The 17611-nt window shown below is 42.3% G+C and overlaps 1 protein-coding gene across 1 annotated transcript in view; it reads left to right on the top strand.

Annotated features, from left to right (window-relative positions):
* Positions 1-17611, top strand: part of exoc2 (exocyst complex component 2) — a 56258-nt gene that overhangs the window by 27323 nt on the left and 11324 nt on the right. The window contains 11 exon segments of the mRNA XM_034237458.1: positions 3766-3846; positions 5595-5740; positions 7215-7296; positions 7383-7485; positions 8946-9064; positions 15580-15693; positions 16029-16153; positions 16674-16742; positions 16862-17019; positions 17139-17172; positions 17174-17261. Coding sequence (XP_034093349.1) covers positions 3766-3846; positions 5595-5740; positions 7215-7296; positions 7383-7485; positions 8946-9064; positions 15580-15693; positions 16029-16153; positions 16674-16742; positions 16862-17019; positions 17139-17172; positions 17174-17261 — 1119 coding nt within the window.

Genomic DNA, 17611 nt, shown 5'->3' with positions numbered 1-17611 from the left:
GTACCGTTAAAAACCTTAACGATACCCATCCCTAGATATTACACAAGTAAAGTGTTAAGAGAGTGAAATGTTGCTTTACGAATTTCAACACTTGATATGCTTTTCGCTTAGTTTTTTCCTTTCATGAGTAAATCATCTTTGTGGCAACTCAACATAATCACGGGGGGCATTAAAGGCTCTGTCTAACTACACCAGATACACTAAATGAATGCTAACCAACTTGCTAGCTCATCAACAGTAACGCTACAAACAACACAAAATAGACCTTAACATAAATGAACAGACGCTATGTAAGAAGCACGGACTCACTTTATCCACGCCTATCAAACAACTCCCACTTTTCAAAAGTAGTTTCCACTAAAAACATTCTTATATCCAGACCAGCAGCTTGACTTAAAGTTAATGTTTAAACTTCCTGACGGCTGCTTTCTCACCGTGACTCATTACAGCGCTGCAACATCCTTTCTCGGCCAACATTTGGCTCTCAGTCAGAAAAAAAGAAGTGGTGGCCCCAAATGGATAGCTCAAGTGGAGATATTCTGTATACTGTGCATGGTCAGCCAAACCGACATACCAGCCGACACGCTGCTCGAAGCCAGCCAGCGCACTGCCAGGCCTGGTTAGCACAGCTGCTGTTGGAGCAACTGTGAATCCTTTCTTTGTCTCTCAGCGTCCCTTGGCAGGTCTCTGTTGTTATTAGTTATTCCAAATGAACCTCACCGGAGTTGTGAACGTTTTTTAAGAAATTAGCTTTGAAATGTACAGGGTGCTTGTGTGTTCTCTTTGTGTGTTAACATTAGCTGCAGTGCTTCCAGCGCCCTCAATCACCATCAAGAGATGTCGGTCTCCTCTCCTGTTTATTTTCACTCCCGCTTGCATGTGAGATTTTTATTGATGACCTTAATAGAAGTCTGGAGTTACTTTTTAATGCAAGTGCGCTGCTGCTGGGAAGGTGGAAACAAGGCAGAGAAGCCAAATCGGGGTAAAGAAATTAGGCATTTAGAAAATATTTAGAGCAAACAGCAGGACTCCGACTTCAGTAACCGTGGGGTTTCCCTACCCCCCTCTATTTCATGTCCCCACTAATTGCTTCTTAATTGCTCTTAAGTACAGCTAACCAAAACCAACAGAAATAGCACAAAAAAATCCCATGTGTCTTTCTAATGAACTATGAACTGCAGAACTTTTCATATAACAACCACAAATGTTGTTAATGACAGAGCGATCTGTTAGCACGTGCAGAAACAAGACTGGGAGTTCAGGCCAGCTCTTAATGCTTGGGTTGTATTATAAAAGCTTCCAAAGGGCCCATTCAAATTGCATTGTAAAGTTGCATGGCCTCAAAAGCTCAGCATCGATATGGAACTAACAGTGCATGCATTTTGTTATTAAGGCAAAGGACCTCATGCCAATCAGCAGACTTATAAGGCAGATCAGTTATCAAGCTATCTGCCTAAATACAGTTTCTTTGTCAATCTCAACATTTTAACAATTCAGTCCTTCTGCTCTAATTATTTGTTTAAAAAAATGGAAAGGTCGTATACACATTCATAACTTGGATAAAAGACTCAAGTTCTGTATAATCATAGTTGAGGTAGTTTGATGGGTAGAACCATGATTACAAGTTCATTATATTCTTATTTCATTATAGCTTTTATGTAAAGTTCAAGATGCACCGTTTGGCCTGTAAAATATACTGTGTTTAAAACTGAGAAAAGCAGGAAATTCTGAATTAGTCATTTTACCTGTCAGGTGTTACTATTTACTGCGGGTAGAAAGTTATGTTGTCGTTATTTAGTCAAATAATGTTTCAAGCAACTATATGTGGAATTCCTGAAATGATTATATCCAGTTGTTCTTGCTTGTTTTGAGTCCACACAGTGTTTTGTAGTGGCCAGATTTTTTCCCCATTGGCTGATATTCTGTCAAATCAAATATTGAAGTTGTTTGCATGAGGGATATTTTTCTGTAAACCCTCCATGTGAACCACCACAGGCTGTTGAAACAGACGTGCATGGAGCCTCAGTGACACACGGAGCCATGCTGTAGACAGAGCTGCTGGCTGATTGACTGACGGACAGTCTGTCAGGGAGTCCAGGGTTGCTTCTACTAAAAATGTTGAAATTTGAGGTTTTTCATTGTTGTGCGAACAGGAAGTCTCCCAGTGATGCAGGAAACGGAACGGCTACCGTGTTCCAAAAATGCCATATTCCCAGGGCCAATTCCCTGAGCCCCCCGGCCCCGGCAGGAGTCAAAACATCTCCAGCTTTAGAATCCAGGGACACTGTATTTTTATTCGTTTTTTTTCGTCTTCCCTCAAACGGTTCCAGGAAGTGAAAGCGGGCGCTGCAGCTCTTCCTCAGGTCCGGGCTGTGTGTGTTATCCGGACTCTGACCTGATGTTTAGGTTAGCCGTGACGTCATGGGCCCTCCAGTGTGTGACAGATGCAGAGGACACACAGCTGGCAGCAGGGCAGGGGGGGTATTGCGGAGACGTGAAGCAGACCTGCAGTGTGTGTGTGTGTATTCCTGTGTGTTCAGCCCTATCAATCCTGCGCTCTCCCATACACACTCCCACGTCTACGTGCCTTTATCCGAACCTGCCGCGTTTTGTACCGGTCGCCGAGCAGCGAGAGGTCCACGAAAAGGCCAGCGCCGTCCGTACTGATTAGCCAATGGCATGTTTGAACAGCGTGTTTTAGGAATACCTCAGTCCCTGCCTTGAGGCTTCTGTCTGTCAGACTGGGCCCACATATTTATTTACAGAACTCTCCCCCCCTTTACTTTGCCTCCCGCTCCTTCTGCTGTGTCCAAGCTCTTCTAGCATTTATAGAACTGAGAGAAGAAGGAAGGTAGCGACGGGAAAAAAAAGAGAAATGTAAGGATTTCTTCTTTTTTTCTCCCATGTTTCTGTCTCTTAACTTCATTCTTGAGATGTCTACCCGGTGCATATTTGATTCGCTCCCCAAGTATGTAGGAGAAGGTCTCATAAGCCGTCTCCACCTCCCTTCCACTCTGTCAATAAACCCACACTGCAGCTCTCAGCGCCCGGCTGCCCAATACTGCTCACCATTTATTTATTCACTGGGGTAGCCACACCACTGCCTCTTTTCTTTGCTCTCGCTCTGTTTTCTCCCCTCATTCCCTCGTTTCAAAGTCCCTCTCCCGCGTCAAGCTCTTCATGCTAAGTGATGGATACAAGCCATCAGAGATTTTCTTTCCCCCTCAAGTCATTTTTGGCATCCAGACCTCCTGCTCTGCTCTCCCAAATGTTATTTTTCAGAGAGTTGAAACATTTTAGATTCTCATTACCTCCAGGTCAAAGGGCTCCAAATATCCCAAGACCACAAAACCGTGCTGTTAATGGCTCTGCTGAGGTGAATTGATCCAGTACAGTTACCGCTGGGAAAGGGTCACGTCGTTTACTGCGTGGGAACAGGCCAAAGGAGGGGGGGAGGGGGGGGGGGGGTTAGGTTCAATAGCAGCATCTATAGGCGGAGAACCGGCGAGGTTATCTCCCATCTATCACTGGGGTAGGGCCTGTTTATTGTTTTACCTTCGGTTCCTGAAATTGAAAATGTTCCTGTCTCAGGAGACTGGATGTGAGTTGCTTTATAGCGTAGAGAACCATTTCCACTTTTTCTTACATTACTTCCTACATCAACATAATGCTATTCTTTCTCAAGTTTTATTTCCGTGGCTTTAACTGTATATTGTCCATTACAGTCTTTTACAATACAAAATCAAACTGACGTTTGTGTTGCAGCGATCCACCAGAGGCTGGAGTCTGATGGCACCGAGAGAGTGGAGGGATCCATGACCCAACGACTAGAAAACATCCTGAACAGTAAGCATCTTTGATTTAGAGTCAAGCACCACGAGAAATTGTAAATGTACAGTTTCAGGTTTTGATAAGCACGTAAAATCCCCATCTGATGTGTCAATAAATGCAGATAGGCAATGACAATGAAATGTCTAATGTATCAAAAGCTGGTTTGATGAAATCCAATTTGAGTTCAGAGGAAATGATCAATTCTGTCATATTTTAAGTTGTTTAATTGTTTTCCATTCAGATCGAGTTGTATGAAAAATGTAGTATTTAAATGATAAGGAACCCATTATTTATGTCAGTTAAAAAATAACATAATGTATTAGCAAAGCAAGTTATGTTGACAATCACTTATTGTACACTCTTTATCATTTATTTATAACTTCTAAATCATTGCACCCTTTTTGCTATTTTTTTTACTTTCAACTAGTTTTTGTTAATGTTAACCAAACATGTTATTTTATTCGCAAGATAGAATTCAGAGAGGGACATTTTACAGGTAATTAATTATGATATATTAGGACGACTATTTTAAGAATACAAAACTTTTACATTTGATCAAATAATCTCAACTCAATGCTTACTGGCTTGTTCAGAGCAGCTTAAGTGTATCCTTCAACCGTTCTCAAACTCGCCCCCCTTTCATCATGTCACATCATCATGGGGGGAGGTTTTAATCCTGTTCTCTGTTCAAAAATGTGTTTCAGAAGTGAATGGCAGTGGTCTTTTGCCATTTGCTGACCATTGAGAATGTTAGTAGGGGGGCATGGAACTTGAGTTCTGGTTATTTTTTATAAAGTTCAACCCACTAGTGCCAACAGTGTTTGCCCTAGCAGCCTAACATTTGAAATGAAGGTTTGTGCTTGTGTTCATGCAAATTGTCTGTGACATCATTGCATTCATAAGCAATTGTTTGCAGTTAAGCTTATCAATTATGTAATCCTTTTTGCAAATGAGAAAGCCTTTAGGGTTACATCTTTTGACAATGTTACAGTAAGTCCTTGGCATGATTTTGACATGTTAAATAAAACTCAATGAGCAAAGCGATTATGAGAAGAGACAGTCTTTGTGCTGCAAAGCTTATCACACCATGATTTGCCATCCATGAATTACTCTGTCTATGCTTTTGTAGAGCTTCCCATTTATTACAAGCAGATCCCTCAGCAGATCATATGTTCCCCCCCTCTCATCTCATACATGATAATGTGACTCCCCTAATGGAGGGTCAATAAGCAGGTCCTTTTCCCGGAGTCTAGTGTAAATAAGCCTTGAGGCCGGACGCAGCTTTCATCCCCAGACTTGTAGGGCCCAGCCCACCGGTCACCCCTAAAAACTCAGCGCCAATCACAAAATAGAATGTTAGTTTGATGACAACTACGATTGGCAAGTGAAAAAAATTGAAAAATTCCTCCGTTGGATCCCATGCTGTTATTCCTTCAGGGGTTTTGCTATGGGGGGGGGGGGGTTTGTTATGATTAGAAGAAGTATTTTCTTTTTCTATCTGACGACACATCCAAGGCCACCCACGAAGCCGGTTAGTCGCCCAAAGGTCCCAATAAACTGTCCGACTAGCAGATAGCTGTCTCTTCCTCTTTAGCAGCTCAGCCCATACCGTGTCAGACACAAAGAGCAGGAAGAAAACCAGAGACTGACATTAAAAGGGAAATGTGGTATCAGCATTTATTTATTTAGTATCCCGGTTTCTCATTTGCTCCTGCTCCTCTGGCTCCCTCTCATTCTTTCGCTCTTTCTGTGTTTCCTCGTAGGAGCGAGCGATACTGCAGATACTCTTTTCCAGGAGGTCTTGGGGCGGAAAGACAAAGCTGACTCCACACGCAATGCTCTCAACGTCCTGCAGCGTTTCAAGTTTCTCTTCAACCTGCCACTCAACATTGAACGCAATATTCAAAAGGTACTATCCACATAGTTAGGATGGGGGAAAATATGGTTCATGTAAGAAGTAGGATTCACAATTTCCAAAAACGCTTTTTTCTTAAATGTTTTTTCCTTAAAAGATTCTAATGATTGCTGCTGACTGACAGTAAACCTACACACCAGTATTTTGTGTAATTCATTGACAAATCACACAAAATACCAGCGTACAATTTATTTTTGAAATTGCAGAGTTTCTGAGATATAAAAAGGCAGCTTGCCTAAGCCTACTAATTGTATAAATAGTCAGGCAGCATTTGTATTTATTGTACTAGTTATACTTGAAGTCACTAATAATTAAAAAAATATTTAGGTTATAGGTTTTATTATGCAAGTTTAGCACAAAAAAATGCTTATTGTTCTCATAAGTTTGCCTTTGAGTGTTTACATTATTACAATAATTTGGTATACCTTTTTCAAATGTATCAAAAGCTTCATAACCCTATTCACCCTTTAGTCCACTTTGTGCCTTCATGTCCCACACAGTTTGTGTCAGCACACAGCAGACTAGAGTAGATCCTAAAAAAAGGCAACCCTCTGTACTGGGTTGATTTTCTCTAGAATTGTGACCCACAATAAACCAATTTGAGTCATTACAATTAAAAAAATGCATACCCCTAATTCACATACTACACGTATGTACAAATGAATACCAGCTTGTGTATGAAGAAGATATATATAGCTTCCCTTTCCTCACCTCTTCAGTTGTGTCATTCAAGCTGTGTGTAGTAAGATATCAGATATGATCTTTGGTCAAGAAGGGAAAGCCTTCAGCTCTCTGGGTGGTGGAGGAGGAGGTGATAATCTGTTCTGCAGTCTCAGATCCCCCCCCCCCTACTATAGCATACTATAGCCTTTAGAGCTGGTTATCTGTGAGGCTATTATTATTTTCTTCTTGGTGTTTATGAAACTAATCTTGAGTTAATTTAGCAATCATAACAAACATATAAGTCTTTTAATATATTCCTTTTTTATTATTAAACCAGAGCAATCATCATAAAACCTAATATCTCACATGAAAAGCCTCCCAAGCTTTTATACGTCCATCTGCAAGTGTAACTTCACCTCACTTCACCTTAAGTCCTTTTTCAGTAAACTGGTGGTCTTACAGCAGATGCATAAATACAATCTAAACATAATCCCAAAAAACCAGGGCCTAGATAAGACACAACAAATATGTAAATAATAAAGCGTCAGTAATATTTGTATATTTTGCTTGTAGCACATATATTGATACAATTAGTAGTGATTACTTCAAAGTGTTTCATACAGTTTTCCCTTTACACGATTGCATCCATCCAGTATGCATATTTGTTTGAGGTGCAGTTGGAAGGCTGTCATCCAGAGGGTAGAGCAAGAGAGGCTTAAATCAAATGTTGTTTCACGATGAATACGTTGAAATGAAAAAGAAAAAAAGCTGCTTGTGCTGTATTTAAATAACTTTTCTCCCTCAGGGTGATTACGACGTGGTGATCAACGACTATGAGAAAGCCAAATCTCTGTTTGGCCCTACTGAAGTCCCTGTTTTCAAAAAAGGTAAACATGTCATTTGAATTTTTGACTCGACAAATGAATCACATAAAGTGAAAAACACAACGGTTTGTTCTGCTGCTCCGCTCTAGTGTACGCTGAGGTGGAGACGAAGATCGGAGCTCTGAGGAGCCTCTTGCTGGAGAAACTGCTGCAGACCCCGTCCACGCTGCACGACCAGAAGAGATACATCAGGTCTCTCTACGTCTTCATAATACAGCAACGGCTTTTAATACCATCCGTCTATATCCCTCACAGTTGTGCTCTTAGTTGCATAATTCATTATATTTATGTGAAACTGGTTTTAAAACACTATCCGGCAGTTTTTAATTTCTTGACACGTGTCACACCATTTCTAAACATCGCGAGCGGTCTTTGGTCTTGAACTATATTCAGTCGGATTTCTTATCCTCCTTCAATACACTCCTTTTGATCTGACATTGTTTACCAGAACTTCGTCCTCCATAAAATGTTTCCCTTTACTCTAAATGTTCACTTTTAGCTTTGTGTTGTCCCGCTCTCTTTCTCTGTTTCTCTTTTGCCCCCTCTATCCTTCTGCCCTCTCATACTTGTGGTATCCCCCGATTTATTATTGTTCAGACCAACCTGTCAGGATCACAGAGACCAGTCCTTCACCACACGGCAACATCTTTCATCCTGCTGCGTCAGGCTCGGCTCTGAACGCCCACTCCTGTTTACTCTTGCCCTTGATGGTGGGCGCTAGTCTGCATGTGTGTGTTTGTGCCTGTGGGTCTTGCTCAATCTTCTGAAAGATGCCCCCTAATGAGAAACAAATGAGTAGCTGGTTCAGAGGATGACAGTAGAGGGAGCCAGGTGACAGTTTAGAGAGTGAGTCATCTGACAGCACACAGGTCACTGAGTGATGCCCACCAAATGAAATCCTGAGGGCCAAGATCTTCCTGGTATTGGTGTTTTGATTGGTGTTTGATGACTGTACCTATCAGCAATTCATGGTTCAGGTGACCATGACTTCTACTATAAGAAATTCATGTATGGAAGACCTGAGGGACAAAGAAAGTGTAAATAAATTAGGACCGGTTTAAAAAAGGTTCGCCAAAAAGTTAAATTGTTTTCTTTATCTGTAAAACAGTTGAAGAAAAATAAAAGTTCAAAAAAAGGGACTCACCAGCAAAAATGTTTACCCAGCATAATTGTTTTAAGTTGCTTTTTTCCCCTCCTTGAAACCAGGTTGGAAGAAAAGTTTCACCAGGTGAAATTAGTATTGCTTTGTCCGGCTTTATTTGTATGTTTTTGTTGTAAGGCTCATGTTGGCCACAAGAGGCTGTATTGCACCATTGACGGATGTTTTAAATAGGACTAAAATCATTCATGTTCTTTCGGGTGAGTTTTAATTCAACTTTAACAGCTGAACATAAGGAAACTTGCTAACACAGTGTTTTGTCTTTCACCTTTTCACAGAAGAAAAAAAAAAGAAGAAGAAATGTATAAACAATGAGCCTGAAAAAACCCATCTTCTTTCACCTTTTCTTAAATCATAAATCCAGGAGAAAACAAATACAAAATTGATCACCTGAACTTTTTTTCTTGCCTCATTTGCCTCTCAGGGGTTCCGTATAAAAAAGGTGTCTTTTTTTCTTCTTCTTTGAATCTAAATGTGTTGTCTGCATGTCTAGGTACCTGTCGGACCTTCACGCTCCAGGCGACCCAGCATGGCAGTGCATCTACGCTCAGCACAAGTGGATCCTGCAGCTGATGCAAAACTGCAGGAATGAGTTCATCAGTGGCCAGAGAGGTGAGCAACTCACACTCAAATGACTGGCCTTTTTTACACATGAAGATTAAAAGCCCCTATATAGCATTTCCAATCAAACGGCTGGTGGATGTCATATGAGTCTGGAGGTAGCAGAGAGAAGAGAAATCCAGCTGCTTCTACATCATACTCTCTGCTTGCATTCCCCCTCTCCGTCACCACCCTCCCTCCCCTCCCTCCTCTTCTCCAGGCTTGCATGTTTATTTTTTCATGAATGTATGAATAAGATGAAAGTGAGGGAGCATTGGCTTTGGGTTTCAGGGCTTGACATGTTACTGCACACGCACACATACAAACCCTTTTTTTCTCGCTCACACACAGCTTCACAGATGGATTGGAACAATTAACCCCAATTAAGCCGTTCCTCTGTTAAATCAGCCAGCAGAAAAATGTGAACGTGAAACCGTCAGGGAAGAACAGCGATTCGCAAACTACGCTTACACCACACACACTCTTACACCCGTACTCACACGCCCAAAGACACCCGGACAAACACATTGTGAGTGGGTGGCTGCTTCACATACTGCAGCTAGAACGTAAACATGTCTAATGCTAAGGGTAACAGTGGTTTCCGGGGCTCAGGCTTGATGGATCGGGGGTTGCTGTGCTCCTAGCCTCTCCACAGCTAAATATCATCTTGATTATCATGTCAGGCATGGCCCCCCCCCCCCGGTCTGTCCACTCATGCATTCCACAGCAGCATGTGGCAGGGAGCGAAGTTGCATGCAAAGCAAATGCAACCAAACTTTTCTAAAAATAGCTTATAGAAATGTCCCTGTAAGGGATTAATAAAGTTCTTCTTCTTCTTGTCCTCCTTCTTCTTCTTCTTATTGCAAAAAGAAGTACATTTAATGTTAGTTTGTTTACCTTAATACACAAGTAAAAGGCATGTAACCTTATATATAATCACTATTCTATTAACATTACAACTCTGACACTGCATAAACAGCAATGACTGCATAGTCCGTATACCTAAAACACATAACATGTCATATGTTATTAGATTCATGGCTGTGTCCTGATGTGCCACATTATGGTAAAGCTCTGTTTATGATCAGACACCTTAAGGGTTTGAAGGGAAAAGGACCTTTTACATTAAAAAACAAAACCTGCAGTAATGAAATTGAGTTGCAGTCATTATTCCTGAGGTCTGAACCTCAACGACCTTAGACTTTCTGCGGTGTTGCCAATGGCGTCACGTTACCTCTGCTGCCGAGAGAGGACACTCATCATTGGTACAACCACACGAGGCCACTTTGAGGAAAATGTAAATGTAGGTCGTTTTAAAGTTACCCTGTGAAGATTTGTTCTCATAAATAAACACAATTCTGTTTACATATTGTGTTACTCATCAAAACATCAGCAACAAAATATATCTGCATCCATGTTAGCAGTCTTCTTCTTCTCTGCTTTTCGCTGGCGTCTTGATTTGTTTCTTGGTTTGATAAAGACGACAATTGTCCATAAGTGGAATAACGCAAAATGTCAGGTCGCTTGCATGCTTGTGCACTAAAGTGACTCTGATCATTTGAGAGAACAGGACACCATGTTCTAAGATGAAAATAAGTGTTTGTCAGACTTCCATCTGTTGAGTTACATTGAGTATGCTCCTCTCTGTTGGCTGACTGAACTGCTCCGATTATTACTGCTGTCGGTAACGGAGTAGTGTAACGCGTTACTTTTATAATTCAGTAATCACACTACAGTTACTAACATTGCCCCGACACGCGTTACTTCGTTACTTTTATAAAATAATCACACTCACTGACAGACTAGAGGGGTTTCCGCCGCAGGTTTATATACATGTAGGCCTATGTAATCTGCGCGATTTGCGAGACCACATCTCCACGTGCAGTGCTGCATAAACAAGCTGCTGGGAGTCCCAGCAGCTTCTACTGAAGCCAGTCCCCAACTCCGGGGACTTCCGGTCGGGGACTTCGGGTGGCAGTATACGCCGTGAAGTGGTTTGCGGCCTGCCAGTAAACCCAAAGCAGAAGAAGAAGAAGTGATGTGTGCGGCTTCATTTGCCTAATCCTCCCTCAGGGACTTATTCCAGTGTGAACGCGATCTCTTTAGTTCCCGGAACTAAAGAGTTCTCATGAACTAAGTACTGGGAACTAAGTACGGCAAAGTACTTGGTGTGAAAGCGCCTAATCGTGCTCTAGGAGGAGATTCAGGTGATAAGGTGTGGGGGGGGCCACACCTTATCACCTGAATCTTGGCCCCTTTGTGACATTATCACAAAGGGGCCAAAATCTGATCCGCTCCTTTTTGCAAATCTTTTTTCCTGAAACTTTCAGAATCTCTTATCACAGAGGGGACACATGTTTATGTAGAAAATACTCAAAGTGGATTTTGCATAATAGGTGACCTTTAACTTCTGTCTGCTGATAACTTAAAAAGTAATTTCTTGTGATGCTTGACTAAGGCTCATTCAAGGGGTCTTGATTTGGGTGAGTATTAGACACATAATAGCAACAAGACAGCACAACTATTGGCCAAAAAGTGTTTAAACAATTGACCAACGCTGTTGCCTTTCTGGTCAGGACTTTTCATCCACACAACGGCAAAACATAAACATGTAAGGTTTCCCATGTTCATTTCTACTCTTGTCATTTTTTCCCGCAGCCAGCTGTCTCCTGTCCCCTCTGCTGTCACACCTCACAGAGAGCCCCTCTATTTCCCCTCACCAGAGATGGGGTCGTTACTAAAAAAAAGTAATATATTACATATTACATATTACTTTAAAAAAAAGTAATATATTACACTACTTCGTTACTCTCTACATAAAGTAACTCGTTACTTTACTCGTTACTTTACTCGCAGGGCCGGCCCGCCCCTCCCTACAGGCAGATCACGCAGACTGCGGCGCACCTACAGTGTGCGCGCCACAGTTTTGCCTCTGCGAGACTCCACTTGCACCCCCAATTACTATTGCATTAAGGAAGACATAACACAAGTCTTTCTTTTTATATGCTCTAAAATAGGCTACCAGCCACACAACAAGCTAACAGTCTGTGAAACGTAAATACACTAATGAATGAAACCAGTTCAAGACGCATTATTCTTATCATTCTTTATGAGCGCATAACGGTAAGGTATCTAATTACTTATGTATTTAGTATTCCATAACTTAGTAACAGAGATGGTCAAACTAAAGTGGTAGAGACATGGCAGAATTCCTACAATGAAGCGGGACATTGAACTGTTCACCCGTGAGAGGGCGATCAACAAAAGAGAGCGAGCGGCCCCGTTGAGGGAGTTTACAGATGACTCATCCATGTTTATGCAGCACTGCACGTGGAGATGTGGTCTCGCAAGTCGCGCAGATTACATAGGCCTACATGTAAACCTGCGGCGGAAAGCCCTCTTGTCTGTCAGTGAGTGTGATTATTTTATAAAAGTAACGAAGTAACGCGTGTCGGGGCAATGTTAGTAACTGTAGTGTGATTACTGAATTATAAAAGTAACGCGTTACACTACCCCGTTACCGACAGCAGTAATATTATTACAGTAACGCATTACTTTGTACTTTGTAACGCGTTACACCCAACTCTGCCCCTCACATACACACACACACACACACACACACACACACACACACACACACACACACACACACACACCTGGTAGCTATTTACCATCCGCTGCTCACCTCTCGCCCAAGTACGAAACCTGTGCCTCTTGAAACATCCCTCCCTCCACCCAGGCAGCCCTTGAAACAGCCACCATCATAAAAAACCACATCCACTACATTCCCCGACCCCACTCTTCCTCCCCCTTACCGGTACCCCACAGCCTCCCCCCCATTCCAGGCGGCCTCCTCTTCCTTCTCATATCACATTCAGCAGCTCAGTGTATTTATAAGCCATCTTTTATGCTATTGTCAGCATCACACGTTGCACGGATTAGTCCTGTGTGATTGATTATTCACTTCTGCAGTAACTGATGTCATTTTTCTTCTCTTCTCCTGCGTTTCCGAGTCCAAAATATGAGGTCATAGGCCGTTCTGGGGGAGTTCTGATTCCATTAATTACCCCATGAATTGCCATAAACGCGAAATAGACCCATCCATCTCTGTTTGGCCAAAGAGCCTGAAGTTCCAGCGTTCCTGTGACGAAACATAACGGCACAAGTTGCTTCCGTATGTCTAAACAGTCCCATCGTGCCCCGGTGCTGCAATCTGACTCTGCCCCCTTCAATTATATCATTCTTATTTCCCCAACTGCGCTCCATCTGCCAATATCAATACAATTAGCAGGACCTTTTACTCGTAGGAAAATGGGTTTGTCAGTGAACAATTACGTACTTCTGACTCTCAAACATGCGGTTGTGATTTTAGACTCAGTACTACCCTAGGGTGAACGTGTTAATGAATACTCTTCAGTTAGGTCATTGCATGTTTATCAGAGCAGGGTGGTGTATTTTTTACTTTAAAGAGGCCCTCTTGTGCTTTTTGAGGTTTCCATTTTCTATAGTGCGTAATATAGGTTTGTGTGCATGTAAACGGTCTGCAGAGGCTAAAATCCAAAAGTTCCCTCCAGGGAGTTTCTCTCCCACACACCTCCCCTGCCTGAAACACCTCCAGTGGACTCCTTTTTCAATTCTGTGACATCACTAGCAGTCTTATATAGCGCTCAAACATATTGTACGTGATATGCTAAGGGACGGGACATCTCTATGCAGTTCACCAATCACAACAGAGCCAGCCAGCTAACCAATTAGAGCAGACTGGGCTCTGGTTTCAGACAGAGGGTGAAAAGAGGTGCTGCAGCACAGGCAGTATGAGAAAAATAAAGACCTTTTTTAACATTTGTGCATGTAAGCATGTCTAAGGAGAGGGAACATATAAATATAAACATAATAATGCCCCTTTAAAGTTGTATTCCCCCCCCCCCCCAAGAGATTCAGGATGTTTATTTATATGTTTAAGTGTCAGATTATTAGTTATTCTGAAAGAGATCAGGAAACTATGATAAAACTTGATTCAAGACAAAAGCTAAAATCAAAAAATGTAAATACTGGGAATTGTGTTGCTTTCTTCTTGAAGGGATTCTGCAGTTTTTATTTTATCCCCATTGTTTACTTTTCCCCAAATATTTCCTCAGCCTTAAATAACTGTAACTATTTACTATAGAACAATTTTGGTTTACCATTGGAAATCGTAACAACCTTTGAAGCCTTGAGTACTTAAAATCTGGTTCAAAATATAACATTTTAAAATAATTCTACTTTTCGGGTAGAAACCAGTGAAAATGTATGTCATATATTCTGTAGCATGGTAAATAACTAATTCAAACAGGAGTCAGTGAGGTGAGTGTGTGTTTAGAAAGAAAGCAGGTCTGTGTGTGTGGTCAAGGTCAGTGACCCCCTTGGGGAACAGGAACTTCTCCGAACCTGCAGAGAAGCATCGGACCTGATGAGGAAGTGAGCCGAGGCGCTTTGTCTTTACATCTTCAACACACATACACAGCGCTTCCCATATTTTAACCTTCAGACTTTTAGAAATAAACAATATAATGAACTATTTGCACGCATAAAGCAGCCCCACACACACCTAAACAATCCCACACACTCACACATACACTTGTGCATTCTGAGGACGCCGGGGGTTCAGCTGACACCTGGATCAACAGCAGCTCTCATCCCTGTAAAGAGAGGAAAACATCACACACTGCAGAGCTCCATGTGTGTCAACGTGGAGTGTGAGATATGAGCAAACTTCGTCTGTTTACAGACATCTGACTCAATCGAGAATTTCCTTATATTTTCTAGGCTGGAAGGCTCAACCACGTTCCCTTCTTTGCTTGGGGGTTTCTCAATACTTGCTTACACACTCCACTCAGCCGGTGACTCACCAGAACACTTTTATGTGTGTGTCAGACACATGTTTTGGAAATGTGGCCATCCGTCTCCCTTGGTTTAGACTAGCTCCATGTGGGCGTATTGCAGCGTTGCACGAACCTGTCTTTTGAGTTTGATTTTCATAGTTTGATCCCCTTGTGTTTCACTTTCATTCATATTTGTCAACTTTCACCCCTTCTTTTGTTAACATATCTCATAGATCCGTTGCAGTAAATGTATCTCCTTCACTGAGACAGGAATGTGAGGTTGTAGAAGGTCTTTCTCATTCGTCTCTGTTGCAAAGCTCCCTGTTGCCATCTAGTGGATCCCTGGTGCTCGCCTTAGGATCAGATGTAACTGAGCCCGGTTTGGCCAAAGTAAACCCGCCTCACCCCTGCGCTCACAAAGCCCACGGCTCCGTTTCCTCACCCTGGAAACAAGGGCGCATTCTCTCAGCTGTGGGTCGCGGCAGAGACGGATCAGAACACAAATAAAGAAAGGCTGAGAGGGGCCAGGGAGGATTGTTTGGTGTGAAAGCCCGCCGAGCTTATTGAGGAATGTGGAATTATGAAAAATGGCTTATTTGATATCTGAAGTATGTGTTTCTTTTCACCCCCATCTCTCACCCCTCTTCTCCTTTCGTTGTCTCTCAGTGGGAGTCGGAGCGATGGATTCTGAGGGGGATACCCGTCCGTCTGCCCTCGGCAGGCTGGGTCACACTTCGTCTCTACAGCGGGGGGGCAGCCTGCGAACACCGCGACCCAGCAGTGAGCACCGCAACCACACACACACACAATCACACACACTTGGTGCTCGAGAGGGGCTTCCCTGTCTACATTTGTTTGTTTGTGTTTGTAACACTTTGTGCTTAGGGGAATCACAGAGTCTACATCCGATAAAGAGTACAAACAGCCGCTGTGCCTGGAAGTGAAATATCTTGATCTTTACATTTTTGAATTACAGAAACACTGTGATATTTTCAGGCCTGTGCGGTTTGCTTCTTCATCCTTTAAGTCCCCCATCACCTCCCAGTACAACACAGAAAGCCCTTTGTGTCTCTGAGGTGTGTGTAATACAGTGTGTGTGTGTCTCTGTGTTCCAGCCTGGCGCTTTGAAACCCCACAACAGGTGCAGTTTGTGGAGAAGCTCTCCGATGTGGTGATTGGTCAGTTGCCCAACTTCTGGAAGCTCTGGATCTCTTATGTTAACGGAAGTCTTTTCAGTGAGGTAAAGGCCTGAGAAGCTTTTACAGTGAAGAAAAGATATAGAATCAGAAATATGTACACAAACAGAAGGGTTAACAAACTCCCACTCACATGTTTTTATATTTAGATAGTTTTATAAAAACGTTCTCCCTCCACCCGTAAAATGTTTAGGTATTTCACATTTGATCTGTGAAGCTATGGTTTATTTTCTTAAATCCACAGCAAGCAGGCTCTCCATTTAACACACTGTCAACAAAAATATTGCCTTTTTTTGTGGACAGGCACCTTTTTATGTTTGATACCCAACCATTTATTTCACTGCAGCTTTTTCTTACAAGCATGAATTAATATATCTTTGAGGGATTTCCATTTTGGACCTCTTATTAAATGTTTATCAGAACATTAAGGGAGCCTGCAAACTGTGTTTAAGTTTAGGGAATTGTTATTTTACTGGTCTAACAAAAGAACTTAAAGTAAAAGCCAAAACATTTACTATTTTCAGATATATTAACCAATTCTTCTTCTTTTCTTTCTTCCTGCAGACTGGAGAGAAGTCTGGGCAGGTGGAAAAGTCCAAGAAGAATGCCAGACAGAGACAAAATGATTTTAAAGTATGGTTCTTCATTGTGACTGTTTACAAACAATGTATTTTGAGCCTTTGACTCATGCATTTGGTTTGCAAAAAAAGACACCTGAACCTTGTTGTTTGTACATCTCGCTGTATGTTTAGAAAATGATCGAGGAGATGACCAATCGGCTGGTGAAGCTGGTTCGGGGGGCTCTCCTCCCCACCACGCTGCCACAGGCGGATCTGAGTCTTTACGGAGGCTGGGAGAACAAGACGGAGCTGACTGGAGCCTGGCTCACACAGATCATACACACCGTCAGGTTGGGATATGTTTAGTATGTCCAGCTTTCACATGGTTAGATGCAGGATTATTTCTAACTTCATGCCCCTCGCACCATTTAAAGACCCCTCCCTGTTGCCTCTCTTGCCTCTCGTCCAGGGCTTGTCACGAGGCTATGTCTGCTCTGGAGATCCCCTAACGACCTGCTGCAGGTGATCCAGGATCTGCTGCTGGAGCTGAGGGTCCACTGCCTCATGGTGACTCTGCTGCACACCACTGAGGGTAAGGGAGGCTGGTAGAGCTGGAACAGTGATGGATAGCAGAGGATATGAAATGTGTCCTGCCATATATAGACATATAGACATGCATGGCATATCCTCCCTGACAGCACAACATCTTTTAAACCCTAGTGTAATTTACAAAAATAAATAGTTTAATCTAAAGCCTTATATTAATAAGCCAAATATTCAAACCATAATGATCTTAAAGTAAAAGTGGCTCTAACACAGATGGTTGGTGATCCTCATGAAAACTAACATGATTTTCCAAATGATCAGTAATGACCTGATGCGCATGTCATGTTTGGAGATGCACCAATAGCAATTTCCTTTAAATGTCCTTATAGCTGGTTT

The sequence above is a fragment of the Gymnodraco acuticeps genome, unplaced genomic scaffold, assembly GCF_902827175.1.
Source record: "Gymnodraco acuticeps unplaced genomic scaffold, fGymAcu1.1, whole genome shotgun sequence".
NCBI lineage: Eukaryota > Metazoa > Chordata > Actinopteri > Perciformes > Bathydraconidae > Gymnodraco > Gymnodraco acuticeps.
The sequence above is the reverse complement of the archived record's forward strand: the minus strand, read 5'-3'. Positions and strand labels throughout refer to the sequence as shown.